Source organism: Chiroxiphia lanceolata, chromosome 4 (assembly GCF_009829145.1).
Source record: "Chiroxiphia lanceolata isolate bChiLan1 chromosome 4, bChiLan1.pri, whole genome shotgun sequence".
In the NCBI taxonomy this organism is placed as follows: Eukaryota; Metazoa; Chordata; class Aves; order Passeriformes; family Pipridae; genus Chiroxiphia; species Chiroxiphia lanceolata.
The window spans coordinates 46,032,574-46,045,466 of NC_045640.1; the positions used below are offsets into that span (position 1 = coordinate 46,032,574).

Consider the following 12,893-nt stretch of genomic DNA (forward strand, 5'->3'; position numbering starts at 1 on the left):
TATGAAAGGAAGTATTAAACATCTTTTGTTTACCAAACTTAGCTGGATAAATGAAAAGACTGATTTTATTAAAAAAAAAAAAAGCTGTCACTTATGAGCTAAGAGGATTTAGAAAATATTCAGAAGGGCAACATTTACGTAACATGCTGTAAATATTCAAATCCCTGTTCCATTATGCTGCATGTTAGCCACGTACACAGTAATGTCATGATGCAAACATTCTCTTTAAAGCATTTAAGATCACAGGCTGCTTCTGGCTGGTTACACAGAACATAGGAATGGGGTATGCAGCCTGCAGACCTTGTGAGACAGAAGCTCTAAAGTGAAGGTCGTTGAATCAGTCTGAGGCTTTATTCTAACACTCAGCTACACCATCCTTAATACAGTGGGTTACCAGCTTATTTTGCCATTAGAAAAAAAGCACCAGTGCAGTAGCAACAGTTGAATTTTTCATCAGGAAATAGAAGCAGCTCAGCTCCAACCAGAAACTCTTTTTTTTTCTTTCTTTTGCAGAAGCCAAAAGGCCTGGGGACTTGTGGTATAAAAAAGAACAGCTTTCTGGTGAGAGTTAGTGACTGTTGCCCTGAGAACTGGCTTACTTTTATTTTCTTCCTTTTTTTTTTTTTTTTTTTAATAGCAAAGAGCAGTAAAAAGCAAAGCCCAAGAAATCCATCATATGACATCATTATTACAGCACACAGTTCATTGATGAGTTTAAACCTTCTGCCAAGGAAAGGCCAGACAGAAGTAATACATCGCCATGTCTCCATGTCACTTCTTCATCCTTTATGGGGAAAAGAAGCACATTCTTGGACTGTAGGTTTCACACCTGTTTGCTGACAGAATGCATATGCATAAAATACTGAACCTGTAAATGAAAGGAAGAAAACCCAGCAGATTCACAAGGGCAGTGACCTTTTTCTGAAACTGATACTCTTTGGACAGCTCATCCTACATTTCTAGCAGTGAGAGAAACCCATATGCTTTTCAAAGTGCATATCATGAATGAAACACAGAGCAGAAGAAAGCCAGCTGGAGACCAGTTTAGAAAAGAAATGCTGAATTCTGAGAGCATATTCAGTGCTCCTAACAGCTTGGGGACTAGACAAAAAAAGAAATCATTTTTAATAGCCAACACTTCACTGATACCACTAAACACAGCTAGAAGAACCAAAGATTAATGAAGCCCTAATAGTTCACAAGGGAGTTACTTGCAATCTTGTTAAATCTTAATTTTTTTAATTGAGGGGATTTTGTGCAGGGTACCACATTACAATTAATTTTTAGTTCTTCTTGGGAAAGAAGCTGCTGAATCTGCTTAACCATTTTCCAAGAAAGAGAGATGATGACTAAGTTTTGTCAATATTTAAATGGATTTGTAAAAATCTTTTTATTTTTCAGTGAAAACACATTGCCTTATCCACAACACTCCTTCAAACTTTCTCAGTAAATGAAGCTAGGGTCTATTTTGCAGCTTACTGTGCAACACTCAAAGCAGGCAGTCAACGCTGTGCAAGCAATTTTAATGCTATCATGTTCTAGAAGTTCCAGTGCTCTCTCAGTGTGCCTTGTGTGCAACTTAACCATACAAAACAGCAAGGAGACCATCCTTCTGCCTCCCCACAAGAGCAAATCAAACAAAAATATTGCTTTGGAGCATTTAAATGAAAGCCATGTTTGCAGTTTAGGAAAAAGACTGATTAACCTGGCAAGCGGGTGCCTTGTGCTTTTACAGTTATATCTTATTTTGCCACCTTGCATTCTGGGTTTGCTTCTCTCTTTCAGCATATCTGACAGTAGATGTAACTTCTGAATATTTGAGGCACCTAGAGAAGTATTCGAGGAAGCCAATTTTAACTCCATAAGGCTAATTTTTCTTTTACTCTATGGGATACATTAGTCTGCTCTGATTGAGCCTCTAGAGAACTCACTCTTTTTGCAATTAACTAGAGAAGGACATTGGAGAAATAAGTTACACTAGGCAAATCTCATCCTTGGCAAAAACCCTTTTAGCTCTGCACACCTTCTCTACAGATCACATCATACATAATACATGGAGTGTTGAAAGTGAGACTAGTTCAATTTGTGCAGTTATTATTGAAGATCTTTGTTTTCGAAGATCCTAAAGCCATGCTATTAAGCTTTATTCAGACTACCTGCTGGTTGTCTCCTCTTAAACAAATGTCTCATGAGACAGATTTGAGGAAAGAGGGAAATCATTTCTAATAAATTCAAATCAGTACTTAGGTAAACAACAAAAGAACAAATGTTCCCAGAGAACTAAACAGGTACTACTCATGTCAAGTATGTCCATTACAGTCAAATACTGAGGCAGCTTTACAAAAACTGTTACTGTAAACATCAGTTATAGTATCATTTGTTCAAGTAAGCTTTTAGCTAGCCCTCAGAATTGAACATCTTTGAAAAGATGATAAAAAGCAAGTCAAAACTTACACAAATCTGACACTTACTTTGAAAATTCTTCACCTCTGATAATTCAAATGTCAAGAAAAATACCACAACAAAGGGAAATTAATAAAATTCCTTCGTTAAGGAAGTAAATTTCAAGCTATGTTTTGATAAAGGTATCTCAGTAATATTAAATCCACTGGTTCCTCAACAACAAAAACAGAAACCCACAAGTAGTATCCCTTGCTTTAGATCCCTTCTGCTAATGGCAGAGACCAGGGATATTGCTGCTCTGAAGATAAAATTATAGGATTGAAAATAAAAAAAACAAGAAAAAAATACATATCCATTGCATTAATCAGACCACTCTACCATTTTTATTTTATTTCATTATTAACAGTTGTAACAATTAAAAGTTGATGGATTTTTAAAATATATATATAAATTTAAAGTGTCCATCTAAAAATACCATTAAAAAAGCCTAATCCACATGTTTTTCTGCACAACAATCATTTGTCACAGGTCTGTTTAAGATGTAAACTGCTACAAAACGGACTGCCTGAGACTCTTCATAGCCAGATAGATACTTGACAGGAGATTACTGAAAAGAGAAAGCCACTTTTAGCCATGTAATACCCTTCTCTAATTATGTAATAATTTTTAGCAAATCTTTTCTCGCCTCCTCTGATGACTGATTAGATGGTGAGGCAGAACACTGTAAAGAGATCCAGCTTTTACAAGTTACTGTGCCAAGTAATAGCAAAGAGCTAGAAATTACTGTCGTGAGTTCAGTTTAATATATTACACTCACTGTGTTAGACCAATTGCACTGATTCTTTATTACTGGCTATTTTCCTTTGGGAATCATACAATATGTTTTCTAATTTACAGCTTCATGCCCACTTACAGGAATATGGCTACATGATTCCTCCTTTCCATCACAATTTTCCTTCTCACAAGGACTTTGTATTGCCCATGAAAAGAACATAAATGTTCTTAATAGAACTTATTCTCTAGATCCATGAGCAGTTTTAATCTGAATAAGCTCACCTCACTGACAAAAAAAAAAATTCCAACCATTTCTACTCCGTCCTATTAATTTTCAACTTCTTGCCCTCTGCTAATATAAGCAAAAGGGTTCCTGTTTCACTTCTCTGCACAGTGAATTGGATGAGGGAATTGATTCAGATTAAAACTATCGAGAAGTAAAGGTTAGTCTTAATCTCAATCAGTTTCAAATATGAACAGCTGTCCTGGCAAAAGAGAGAGGGACAAGCAGGATCAGGGACAGAGGAAGTTTGCACATTGGGGGAACCAGAAAATGCATACTATCTCAGCTTCCCTCACCTTATGTTTATAAACTGCTTCAGCTTACACCAGGTGAAAATTCAACTGCGCTCCAGTGTTTGATGCGAAAAGTGAAAGGCACCTTTACGTATACCCACACCATAGCTGCTAAAGTTAAGCTTTGTGCTATTACTGGGCTTCTCCAAAGCACAAGACTACTCAAAGTTTTCCAGTGACACTTGGTTTGCATGTTTTTACAGCAGCTGTCCAAATGCTTTTCAGTAAGGTGAAAGATGGTATTATTTCTAAATGGGAACTGACAGTCTTGTAGTATATTTATAAAGATGCTCCTTCTAATCTGTAGAGTATAATTTACAGGTCATTTCCCCCTAGCTGAGCTGTGTAATCATCAAGCAAGTATTACTGAATTATCACAGTAGCATGCCATGTTAGAGGCTTTCTTTTAGATGGGTTAGTGTGCAGTAGATTTGAGATCCATTTGACAGAGTTTATTTGACAGGACCATGCCAGCACTTCCACAGAGTAATTCTGTTCACTTGGCCAACAGAAATGTTTTTACACTAAAAAGCTGGTACAATTTTCCATTATTCAGACTAAACCAAGCCTATTCAGATTAAAACAAGCCTTCCAAGTAGAAAAATAATTATATCACAGTTAGCAATTAAATGCCACGTAGTAAAGCAGTAAACACTGACATTAAAAATTTGCTTTTATCATGTAATTTGTCAAATTTTAGTGCTTTCTTCAGTAAATTGAAGTACCACAAATTACATAAACATTCGAGATGTTCTGAATAACTGTCTTTGCCACCCAAATTCTCTGAATGCCAAACTAAAATTAAATCATATGCGCTTACAGTACAAGGATGTATATAACCAATCTGAATTGTATCAAAGATAACATAATATTTACATATACCACAGAGCGGCTCCTAATTAACTAGCACATGGTTATGACTACAAAATATATATCCATGTTAAGAACCTTCAGAAAAGGATTTCACTTATATTTCACTTAGTAGTGCTGTAACTACCTAAAAGAACAAGGTAAATAAACACAATCTACTAACAAATATATGAAGACTAAAATAAGGCAATACAGCCTCTAGCAGAACCAGTAAAAATTACTTCCACGGGGTTATTCTGGATTCACTCTGGGATTTCAATTAGGTTTCAACTGAGGAGAAAATTAGTCTTATTCGATCACTTAGACCCTTGTATAATTTGCCCCTAGAAGATCTTGTCTTTTATTGATAGAGCTCAAAGATGTTAGTTTTGAAAGTGTGGCAAGAAATAGCCAGTGAAATATGTCACAGAACTGAATGGTATGGCCCTGTACCTGAGCAGAATTACACCTTCTCACAATTAATTTTTTCCTGAGTACCAAAACAGGGAAGAACATACAGAATCGCATACTTTAAGTTGTAACTGACATGCCATCAAAAATTACCAGTCTTAATTTAAGAACTGATTTAGTCAGAAAGTCTCAATTTTCTTAAATCCCAGACACTTACACCAGAAAGAATAAAAGATAGTTTGGGCAAAAATTTAAATAATGGATTGTTACTACAAAAGGAAAACTACCAAATTAACATTTGCTTTAGATCTGCGTCTTTACAGACAAAAAATTTTATTCCTTCTGTTTTTAAATGAATTCGGGACCTTGCACAAAGACACACACTACCACCACCACCCAAACAATATCACTGAATCACTTTTTTTTTTGATGTCTCTGAAGAAGCTCGTATGTCAGAAGTAAGAAAGTTAACTCTTCTATAAAAAGTACAATAACACCCAGACAACCAAAGGACGAGGCAGGGCTATCCAGCACAGCCAGTTAATGCATATCCTCAGCTACACAATACAAATCTGGGCTGTGACTACCCATTCAGCAATGTGCAGCTTTGGAGATACCAACACACTTGTCAATTGCTCATTACACGTAGGTGGGATAACCCACATAAAGTGACAAGACTAGTACAGAAAAGGTATAAATTAGGCTACAAGAATATGCTATATTTAGGATACTTATCTTTGAAAAATGAAGTTAGGTAGTCATAAGCTTGAGAATGTTTGGGTTATTTAAGCACATCACAGTTAATCTGCTACATAAATAACCTTCACAGAGCTCACTGTGAAGAACAGGTTATTTCAAGCTAGCTTGCTTGCCCAATCAATTTGAAACTTCCTTAACTGGAAAAAACCTGAACCAGAGAACTCTTTTTTCAACTCCATACTAGCTTCCTGAGATAAAACCAGAAAAATCACACCAAGCAAAATACATTGGTCTCCCCACCCCCTGACTTTTTCATAGAAACACATCTCCATCCTCAACAGTCTTGTACTGTTTCATTCACGCAGTGAACGGTGTACATGGTAAGTATTTATAGGGAGATAATCTGCAAAAAAACTAAAAAAGGCAGAGCTTACTACACAGTTCCATAAATGTTACAAACATTTCAAGATCACACATACACATATCTCAAAGTTTTGGACCACGTACTGAAATTCTGAAATACTTTTACTGAAATTCTTATGCTACTTTAACTAAAAGTCTTGTTTGATAGTCAAATGTTTTAAGATGGAAGAGGGGAAGGAAGTCAAGGAAAGGAGACAAGAGGTCTGTATGGATGAATTAGGAGCTCCTAACAAATCTGAAACATGGAAGAGACATGAGCAGGTAAAGGTGACTCAGAAGGAATATGGAAAAAGTGTCCAAGTGTGCAGGGAAAGGATTAGGAGAGCCAAAGCCCAGTTGGAGCTGAAGAAGAGCTTCAACAGCAAAAGAAAGACTATGAAAAATGTATGGTCACTGCTGACTGGGGATGGAGACCTGGTGACAGAATACATTGAAAAAGTCACAGTATAGCAGAATAGTTAGGGTTGGAAGGAACCTCTGGAGATCATCTAGTCCAAACTCATTCCTGACTGGAACCATCTTTGGAAAAACAAATGCAAGTCTTGCTCCAGCACAATTTTCTTCCTCAAGACATTATTTCTTGAAGAAAAACTAGAATATAGTACAGAAAGATCAGGTTTGTAGTAATGTGCCTCCCCAGGTCATTCAAGAGCAGACCCAGAAGCTCATCTCCCTTCCAATTTTTACATTAAGGTTGAACCACGGGTGCCAGATTGGATATGGGATGTTAAGGGCTGAATGCTATATGAAGTTTAGACTTTCTTCCTTCTTTCTTTTCTTTCTCCCTCCCTCCCTCCCTCACCCCCCGATCACCAAGAATTATCAGAAGCAGCTGTTCTACCCCAGTTAAATTCTAGAAAAAAGATTCATAGAAACACCTTAGGAAGATGTGCCAAAAATTATCATCATCTCTTCTTACCACCCTTTAACTTTTCACAGATCTGTCTTCCCAATCAGGTATTTATACGACACTCCATTACACACTGAATTTGAACTCACAAGCCAGAACAAGTCAGAACAACCCAAACTGAATGACTGAATGAAAACTAAAATCTTCAGCCACAAGCAGACTTTATGATATCAAACCAACTTCAAGTGAGTTTAAAAGAAAAATCAAGATCCATTTAGTATTGTGTTAAATGAATGAACTTCTGTTTTAAAAACCTTTCTCTCATTTTGGCCCTTTCTAATTTTTTATTGACCTAAAGGTTAATTACAACACAAATCCCCAAAGGGGTGATACAGTTTTCAAAGCCCACTCCTCAACTTAGCATGAATGTTTCCAATGGTAACTAGAAATTACTCTGATATATGAAAGAGCTGTTATAGCATAATTATCTGTCTTAGCACACAGACATCTGTCCCAAAATCTAGTATGTAAAATATTTATTTTCTGTTAAATTAACATGGAGCACAGCAAAGAAAGACTGGAGAGGTCAAATGTGCCTCCACCTACTTGACTCCTTTTGTATGGAGTTTTGGTTGTATCAGATCCACTAGATGGTGCAATCCATCTTCTCCATTAAATGCATTTGAAGTTTATACACAAGTAGTTAATTTTTAACGAGAAAAAGGTCAATCTTAAGGCTAATCAAGGAAAGGCTTATTACTGGAAGAACAAGGCACCAAACAGAGTGTTGGGATTCAAGAAAGATCTAGGCTTAAAACTCTCATGTTAGCAGCCAGTATTCCCATTTTCAAGAGAACTATGATTTCACCCAATTTCAGAGTACATAAATGAGGTTCAACAAAATTTTAATCACATGAAAATAAAGTAATCAGAACAGCAATCTTTAAATTAGTTAAGTAACATGAGCAGGGAAGTAATCAACCCTATAGGGTGTTAGCGGATTTACTGACCGATAAGAATGGCTTTTACTGGCATAGTAGTACTCAAAACAATCTAAGATTAGTCTTGAGTACTTCAGAGATAAAAAGAACTCACTAAGAATTCATTCTGATATCTCCCTTGTTATCCATAACCTTGACCTAAAACTGGTTAGGCTTTTCACTTCTAATTCCCAGTCTTGGTAAGGGATTAAGTCCAGATACAGAAATAGAAAAAATTACTGCCAGGTAAGGAGGTGAACTATTTCAGTGACAGGCTACAGCTTTGATCTGGATCACAGCCAACTTTTACTTGAACCCTCACCAAGTTCCAAAATGTTTGAGGTCTGCTGAATCATTGAAAAAGACTCTACGCTGCTCATGACTTTCTTGGTGACTATTTATCATGAAGAATTGTGTGTGCTACTAAAACAAGTCGTAGACAAGAAGGCAGGGTATGGTGTTTCACTGTCCTCTCAGGAAATGGAACAGCTGCAGTGCTTTCTGCTTGGCAGGCCTAGTGAAAATCAGGAGACCTTCAAAAAGTAATTTATTGGTTATTTTCTGGCAGTTTTTAATGGATTTTTACTTTCAGCAGTTCCTCCTTTTTCTCCTCAAACAAGGTGTTCTTTTACAGGGCAACGAAGACTGTTCATTTAAAGAATCATAGAACCACAGAATGGCCTGGGTTGGAAGGGACCTTAAAGATCATCTAGTTCCAACCCCTCTGCAGAGGATAGGGGCACTTTTCACTACACCAGGTTGCTCAGAGCCCCATTCCATTTGGCCTGGAATACTCCCAGGCATGGAGAATTGACATAATTGACATATTCTGCAACAGTTGGAAATGTAACTTCTTGCAGCCTAAGAAACAAACAAAAAAAATTAAGCAAATTCACCAACATTGGTGTCATATTTTGCAGAGGATAACCCCTAAAATTCAAAGGAAAGGGGAACATTTTTTTCTTCAATGTAACATAAATTGCACACTAACACATTAGAAAATTGACACCAGACTCCACTTTAGGAAAATAGCTCTACCAACTATGATAAGGAAATACAAAACAATAGCAACTTTGCTAAAATTAGTGTAATATTTATTGACCTTTTCCTTGTGGGCATTTTCCTTTTGGAAAATATTTGGAAAAAAAATGCTCATGGAAACATGTCTGCCATGATGAAATGCCTAAAATGTCATCGCTTTTTTGACAATATGTGAGCCTAGGACAACAAAAATATTTTGGTTCTGAACTGCACTCAAGAATTTTAAACATTTTCAGAAATACCTATATCGTGCTTAATAAAGCATAGAATGAAAAGATGGAAAGTCAGTTTAGAAACTTACTGAATTGTATGGAAGTCACTACTGACAGTACATTTAATAGGATCTTTACAGAGAGGTCTTCCATAATACCTTTACCCGATATTATTTTGTGTCATGCTTGCATACACCACTGACCTTATGGAGTGCAGGAGCCATTACTGGCACCAAAAATCCATTGTAAATGTAATTCACAAGCTGGTTACGTATCAAGGGATGTGCCACCTAGGAGAGTGAGAGAGACACAGAAGAGTTCCAGTGAGATTTAAAACAACAGGGAATAGATAACTATTATCCACTACCAAAAGGTTTCCCATTTAAGCAAACATTTGTCCTTCTCAGCAGCATTTGCTACGATTCAGGTTCTTAAAGACTGTTCCCTCTACAAAGAAATTGCTTAATTACAGTAAGTCTGCCAAAGTTAGGGACAGGGCTTTTCAATCTTCCTGCAGGTTGACAAGGATGAATGGATGGACAGAAAAGTGTGTATACCCATGTATCAAAGGAAGATTTGAGATTCTAAATTTAGCTCCTGCAACCTCGTCAGGGTCACTTGAAGATGGATTTGCCATTGTTAACTTGTCTTCCTACAAGAAGAAAAAGCAGAACAGCTGCTTTCCTATGGTTCAAGATAGGTAAACCAAAGCACTCGCTATCTATAGGGTAAAAATATACTGTTCACATGCCCTTCTCTCAGCCACTGTAAAACAAACAGAAAATATACCAAAACCTACATTATTCATTCAATAGGATGGTTAGGATCTTTTTTTTAAAAAAAAAAAAGAACTGTTTTTAAAAGACAAAAATTCACTTTTATAATGAAGCATTCATTTTGTCTTTGCAATGAAAACATAGTATTAATTCATGTATATAAAAGCAAAATAAAATTCCATTCAGAAGCTTTCAAAGTTAATACATTTTGTTTGAAGTGCACAAAGTTCACATAGAGACTGGAATGTCACAGCCTACTTGTGGCCACAAATACATTCTCTCACTTGCAATTTTTACCAGACTTCCTTTAATTTGGAACCCTTAATTTGGAAATGGGAAGAAAAAGGGTGGCCCCCTCCTTTGCTGTGATCCAGGGAAAAAGTAGTAAATGTCCTGGTTACACTGTCCCTTTTTAATCTCTGGTCAAAGTTTTTGGGTCAACACAGAGAAAGCCACATCACAAAGACCACTGCATGCACAGAGCAAAAATTCCTGCAGTAAGCAAGCTTTCAATTTAACTGAAGAAAGACTATACTAGACATAATCAACCAGCAGTCAGAAACTGCTCCTTCTACATGTCAGCTGAAGATCCTCTATGATTTTGAATTTATTTGAACAGTGATTTTAAAAGAATTTGTTCCTCTTTAGTTTTTCTGCAGCACTCTTTATATTACCTTTCAAAATAAAGGTATGAAATATGGTCTCCCATAAATGTAGATCTGTAGAATAACTCTGGTTAGACACCAAAATGAATATTGTCTCCTATTCATGTTTAAACATGCATGTTAAAAAATCTTGTATATTGCATTTGAACAATGACAGCTGTTATTTTTGCTTGTTCAATGCTTTAACAGTCAATCAGTTCCTTTATTTCGCATACACTGCATTAAGACATGGGGGTTTTTAACAATAAATGTGACTAAACTTTCAATTCTATTCAGCACATTTCTTCAAATAATATATAAATCTACAGGTTTTGTAGAATTTATATTATGTTTTAATGAAAAACTGGACTAGAGTTCTATAGGGGTTTTTTCTAGCCTTAAAAACAATATGTAAAGACAGAAATCTCATTTTAGATTTAAATCAGAAAAAAAAAAGCAGTAAGGAAGCAAAGCAAAAAAAAATTGTTAACAAGAAATATTAAGAACAGAGTGGATTCAAAACAGGCCAATCTAAAATGAATTTATATTTCTAGGAAGATACCTAAATTCTGCTCGGAAGGCTTTCTTCATGTTGTACTCACCAACAGGCAAAACAGACTATTTTCACTATTTTCCTTTGTATGCTATTATGAGAGCACAGATACAAAAACATTTTCCCACATTTAAAGGCATTTAATTTACTTTTAGTATCAACAGTGGTATTAAAATGCAATAAATATTTGTTTTTTCTTTTAACAGAAAATCCTCCCAATTACATAACAAAATATTAAGCTTTCATTTGTAACACTTGTCACTTGAAAACCAAAAATTTATTAATTTATCCTTATAACCAGGACAGACAGCACAAAACATTCATTTTATAAGCAATTTATTTTAGTGTAACTTTAAAAGTCCATACCATTAAAAAAAGTAAATTAACTCTATAATTTACAAACTTCTGCAGAAAATATAAAAGACTACTACTTCAAAAGAACAGGCCAACTCTGTTCAATTACCTGTATCACAGCATTGCAAAATTCAAGGGAATTCATGAATTGCACAAGGGCTGGTGACAAAAGCCAGTCATCTTTCAGCAGACAGTGCCATTCTTCTCCTTTTTCTTCCAGCTTTGTAGGCAAAGAAGAATAGAGGCCACTTAGCCCTGTTGCTAGCACCTGTATTTCAAAAACAGAAGAGGAAATAAGCTAACTGTCCATCTACTTGAATGGTAATGCCACAAATGGTTTCTCTTATTAGTTTCAGGAATATAAGAGTGTGTTAAGATTAATCTCATTTCCTTTCAAAAAAGTCCCGGGGCAGAAAGACATAAATATTTTAAAGAGCCTTCTATACAATATTCTTCTTTCAAGATCTGGTATTTAGAAGAAAGTGATGGAGAAGATCAGATTGTTTTGTCTATTTTTTTATTTTTAATCCTACATTATAATTTCTTCTTAAATTCTTCTAAAACCATTAGTCACTTTCTTTTGGTCCCTTTTAGAAACAGCCATCACTGCTGTATATTCACAGCTTGTCTTTTATTGGTGATTCAAATGTAACTGTTTACACATGCCTACAGGAAGTCATTTCACTTGGAAACATGAAACATTAGAAATGGAGGGGGAAAGTGCCCCATCAAGAAAAAGCTGATGTTCAGCGTCACTTAGACCACAGATATATGTTGACTTTCATTCCCAGGCAATTGAACTCAGCTGAATCCACTTAAAAAAACCAAACCAAACCAAACCAAAAAAAACCAACAAACAAACCGACAACAACAACAACAACAAAAAACCTAAAAAAACCAAACCAAAACAAAACCCACAACTGTTCAGAACTTCTCTTTTTCCTTTCTTATTTATTTGGAAGGGGGAAGAAGAAATAAGAAAGCTTGAAATAAGTTACTGTTTAAACATTTTTTCAGTAACATTAAGGCTTATGGGTGATTTATGTAGAAGGTATTGCTGAAGCATAAGATCACACTTTTAATTACAATTTAAAAAGCATATTTCCAGAAAGTGGTTTTAAGTTTTGTTTAATATATCTAGAATATGGTAGCTTCAGGTGAAGGTTTTAATTATTAAAGTTATTTGAAGCTGGAAACTTTCTAAATATTATTCAGTACTCTTATCTTTCTGACATGATTTTATACAACTTCAGGATAATTTTTATGATGATTCTCATTTTTATAGGAACATTAAAACTCAGCCTGATGGAAATCTCTTTAATTTTCATTCAACAGACTCCTCTAAGAA

At 35.5% G+C, this 12,893-nt stretch overlaps 1 protein-coding gene across 9 annotated transcripts in view; it reads right to left on the reverse strand.

Annotated features, from left to right (window-relative positions):
- FAM160A1 (family with sequence similarity 160 member A1) overlaps positions 1–12,893 on the reverse strand; it is an 87,113-nt gene that overhangs the window by 17,929 nt on the left and 56,291 nt on the right. For all 9 annotated transcript variants that reach the window (XM_032686021.1, XM_032686014.1, XM_032686018.1 and 6 more), the window contains 2 exons: positions 11,655–11,813; positions 9,422–9,508 (listed from right to left, as the gene is read on the reverse strand). In XM_032686021.1, coding sequence (XP_032541912.1) covers positions 9,422–9,508; positions 11,655–11,813 — 246 coding nt within the window. The remainder of the gene's footprint in view (positions 1–9,421; positions 9,509–11,654; positions 11,814–12,893) is intronic.